Source organism: Spinacia oleracea, chromosome 2, assembly GCF_020520425.1.
Source record: "Spinacia oleracea cultivar Varoflay chromosome 2, BTI_SOV_V1, whole genome shotgun sequence".
Lineage (NCBI taxonomy): Eukaryota > Viridiplantae > Streptophyta > Magnoliopsida > Caryophyllales > Amaranthaceae > Spinacia > Spinacia oleracea.
The window spans coordinates 30,969,569-30,973,288 of NC_079488.1; the positions used below are offsets into that span (position 1 = coordinate 30,969,569).

Genomic DNA, 3,720 nt, shown 5'->3' on the forward strand with positions numbered 1-3,720 from the left:
TGTTCTCTCTTTTTCTGAAACTGACCTTTGAGCGTTTGCCCTGTAGGAAGTGGTTTCGGAAGTCATGCCTCCTCCCAAAAACCTCCTTCACTTCATGCCCTTGCCCGGGCAGAAGTTGAAGAGTGTGGTGGTTGTGGAACCGCCTCCCGTGGACCAACCGCTGGCTGAGGAAGATACCATCCCTTCTCCGCTGAAGCCGTCTGCTGCTTTAGGGATCGAGATCCAGGATATAACCAAGGTGATGGAGGCAATTGAGCCGACCTTGTTCCTGGCTCGGATGTCCCTATTGTGGCCGAGCAGAAGGAAGAAGCTGCTGACGTTTCTCTCGAAAGGGAGAAAAGTCCGGATAAGGAGATGGTGGATCTCACCGAAGCTCACGTAGAGGTTCCCGAAGCTGAGAAGGAGGAACCCGAGCAGGGTCTGACGAGGAAGAGGCGTCATTCGACCTTGGGCTCCACTTCGACCTCGGCCCTGGATAGACTGATCCACGCTGACCCTTGCTCGGATGTTCCGCTGAAACGGATCCCCGAGGAGGTAAGGGAGGCGATGGCTCGCTATGCCAGAGCTCCGGTTTTGGGGGAGAACCCCATGGCTCACGTGGGATCTTTGGTGGGTCCCGAAGCTGCACGGGAGAATCTTCTTCGGGCCAACCCGCAGTGGAGGGTTCCTGGAGCTGAGGAGAGGAACCCAGCTATGATGGCCCAATATTATCTGAATGAGGTAAGTGTTGGAAATTTTGTTTTGAGTTCCGTTTTTTTGGTTTGTTGTTTTCTTCTTTCCTCATCTTTTCTCGTCCTTTCTTCTTTCCCAGGCTGTTTTCTGGTCCTCGTTCGCTTCCGAGTGTAGCTCGGTTGAGGAAAGGCAGCTGAGGAGGTATCAGGAGGCTTATGCTCGTGATATCCCTGTCTTGGACCAGAAGGCTGGGCAGCTCATGGCCGAGATGGTGGACCTCAAGCAACTGTACCTTCAGTACAGTCGTGAGGCTAGGGAAGCGGCGGAACAGATCGGGGCCGAAGTTGGGAAGCTCACTTTCCAAGTTGAAGAGGATGCTGAAAAGATAGCTTCCTTCGACAGGGAGAGGAGAGAAATGGCTGCCAAGTTTGCGAGCGAACTTGAAGAAAAAGACAGTCTTCTCAAGGAGATGACGTCTAAATTTGAGGCGGCCATTAAGCAGAGCCAGGAAGCGGAGGCGAGGCTTCAGCAGTTTATCAAGCACCGGGAGATTGTTCAGAATCAAGCTGACAAGGTGCCCGTTCTCCAGCTGAAGATCCGAGAGAAAGATGCTGCCATTCGGAAGTTGGAGCAAGAGAGAGTTGACCTCTACACTGCTGATCAGTGTAGAGAGCAATACTGGAATGGCATCCTGGGTGCTCGGCGGATGTTCGCGAAGCATATGCCTCATTTCCCTTGGAATGAGAAGGTTCCGCTCTGGATGAGGGCCCAGGATCACTTGGTGGAGTGCCAGGCCGATCGAGACGAAGCTGAAGCTGAACGCCAAGCTGCTCTTGCAGAGGCTCGGGCCCAGAAGGCGGCTTCCGAAGGTGATACTACTGCTGGGGGTTCTTCGAAGGATGCTCCTCTGGGGGATGCTCCTGAGACTCCCAAGAGCTAGGGATTCGGGCAGTCGTCTTCTTCAGAGTCGGTCGGTTCCAGTTGAGGACTTCCGAACATGTGCTTGCCTTTCCCCCTTTTGCCTCGGCGCTGCGTTGTACTTATTTCTTTTTTGTTTTCTTTAGTACTTCGGTAGGCCGGTATTGTCTGTTGATGGCTGCCGATTTTAACTTGTTTCATTTTGTTTTCAATTTTTGAGGTTTTTCGATGTATTTGTACTTCCCCCAAATATTGAATAAAAAATGAATGTTTGTTACTTGGCTGCTTCTTTTCAACTTGTTCTTTCGCAATTTTTAGGTCTTTAAATCCGTAGATTTCTCGAGCTCCTCTTTCTGTAGACTTGCTAAAAACCTTTTGATCTTGCGAGCTCTTTAAATCCGTAGATCTGTTAAGAGACTTTTTAACTTTTGCGAGTTCTTCAAATCCGTAGATCTGCTAAGAGGCTCTTTGACTTTGTGAGTTCTTCAAATCCGTAGATCTGCTAAGAGACTCTTTAGTTTTGCGAGTTCTTCAAATCCGTAGATCTGCTAAGAGACTCTTTAGTTTTGCGAGTTCTTCAAATCCGTAGATCTGCTAAGAGACTCTTTAGTTTTGCGAGTTCTTCAAATCCGTAGATCTGCTAAGAGACTCTTTAGTTTCCAGACTCTTCAAATCCGTCGATCTGCTCAGAGGTTTGGATTGTTCTTCCGATCTCTTGTGGTTCGGAAACCTGGGCAAGAGATCGCTAGTCTGCCTCTTTAGTTATGCCTTCGGCGATCCGTGGATCTGAGCCGGAGTTTTATAACTTGATTCGAGCGACTGTTTGTTGCGAACAAATTTTATTAGGGTACCGCGAATCCGAGGATTCTGGACGGTTCCCTGAAGTGTATGATTTGGTCATTTCTTGCATTTTATCAAGGAATGGGCAAAGTCAACCTGTTTTTAGTCTCGGATTGATCAGATCCGAGGCTGCAGATATATATAAAGGGACAATAAATGTAGAGATAAGTTCAATGAAACACATGGTGCCAAATGGCTTTCCTCTTCTCATTAAACAACTTACTTGGTTTACAGACAGAGATCATACAAAATATTTCTTGAGAACATCGGTATTCCAATGGTTCTTCAGAATTGTTCCATCTAACTGTTTCAGCATATACGTGCCTGGCCTCTTTTCGGAATGGATGATGTATGGTCCTTCCCAAGTGGCTGAGAGTTTGCCATGGATCCGTCCTTTCTGAACCGAGGCGGCGTTTCTGAGTACTAGATCACCGACTTTTAGGGGTCTGGCGTTGACTCTTCGGTTGTAATGCTTGTTGACCCTCTGCAAATAGGCTGCGTTGAGTGTCCTTGCATCGTTCCGAGCTTCATCCAGTAGATCGAGAGCTTCGGATAGAAGTTGGTTGTTGCTTTCTCCTTGGAGCCCATCATACCTGTTGTATGCCTGGATCCTCAGGCTTTCTGTTCCGATTTCCACAGGAATTACTGCTTCGGATCCATATACAAGGTGGAACGGTGTTTGTCCGGTAGCTTCTTTTTCAGTGGTCCGAAGGGACCATAGCGTTCCGGGTAGCTCTTCTAACCATTTGTTTTTGTCATCCTCGACTCTTTTCTTGAGTGCGTTGAGGATGAGTTTGTTAGCGGCTTCGGCTTGCCCGTTGCTTTGTGGGTGACAGACTGCCGAGTACGCTAGGTGTATGCCGAACTGTTTGCACCACTTTTGCAACGGGGTGTTGTCGAACTGTTTCCCGTGGTCGAAGACCATCAGTCTTGGTATGCCGAACCTTGTGATGATGTTCTGCCATATGAACTTGCGGACCTGAGGTTCGGTGATGGAGGAGACAGCTTCGGCTTCGATCCATTTGCTAAAATAGTCGACTCCTACAATCAACCACTTCTTCTGGTTCGTCGCTGAGGGGAAGGGACCAATGATGTCTAACCCCCACTGTGCGAATGGTAAGGGATACAGTGTTGATTGTAGGGTTTGAGCTGGTTGATGGATGGCTGGTGCGAACTTTTGGCATTTCTCGCATTTCCTTGCCATCTGCTTTGCCTCGGAAACCATAGTGGGCCACCAGTACCCAGCCCGAAGGGCTTTATGTGCTAATGTCCTACCTCCAATGTGGTTTC

The 3,720-nt window shown here is 48.8% G+C and overlaps 1 protein-coding gene across 1 annotated transcript; it reads left to right on the plus strand.

The window, feature by feature from the left end:
- Positions 1 to 260: 260 nt before the first annotated feature.
- Positions 261 to 1,957, plus strand: LOC130467809 (uncharacterized). The gene is made up of 2 exons (XM_056836641.1): positions 261 to 720; positions 812 to 1,957. Exons 1-2 carry the CDS (start codon positions 355 to 357, stop codon positions 1,610 to 1,612), a joined length of 1,167 nt encoding a protein of 388 aa, XP_056692619.1. The 5' UTR covers positions 261 to 354; the 3' UTR covers positions 1,613 to 1,957.
- Positions 1,958 to 3,720: the final 1,763 nt, after the last annotated feature.

Bases quoted from the DNA above. Each gene is read 5' to 3' on its own strand.
- LOC130467809 (XM_056836641.1), top strand. From the start codon at position 355: ATGGTGGATCTCACCGAAGCTCACGTAGAGGTTCCCGAAGCTGAGAAG. The intron at 721-811 runs GTAAGTGTTGGA...CTTCTTTCCCAG, and splicing joins CCCAATATTATCTGAATGAG to GCTGTTTTCTGGTCCTCGTT.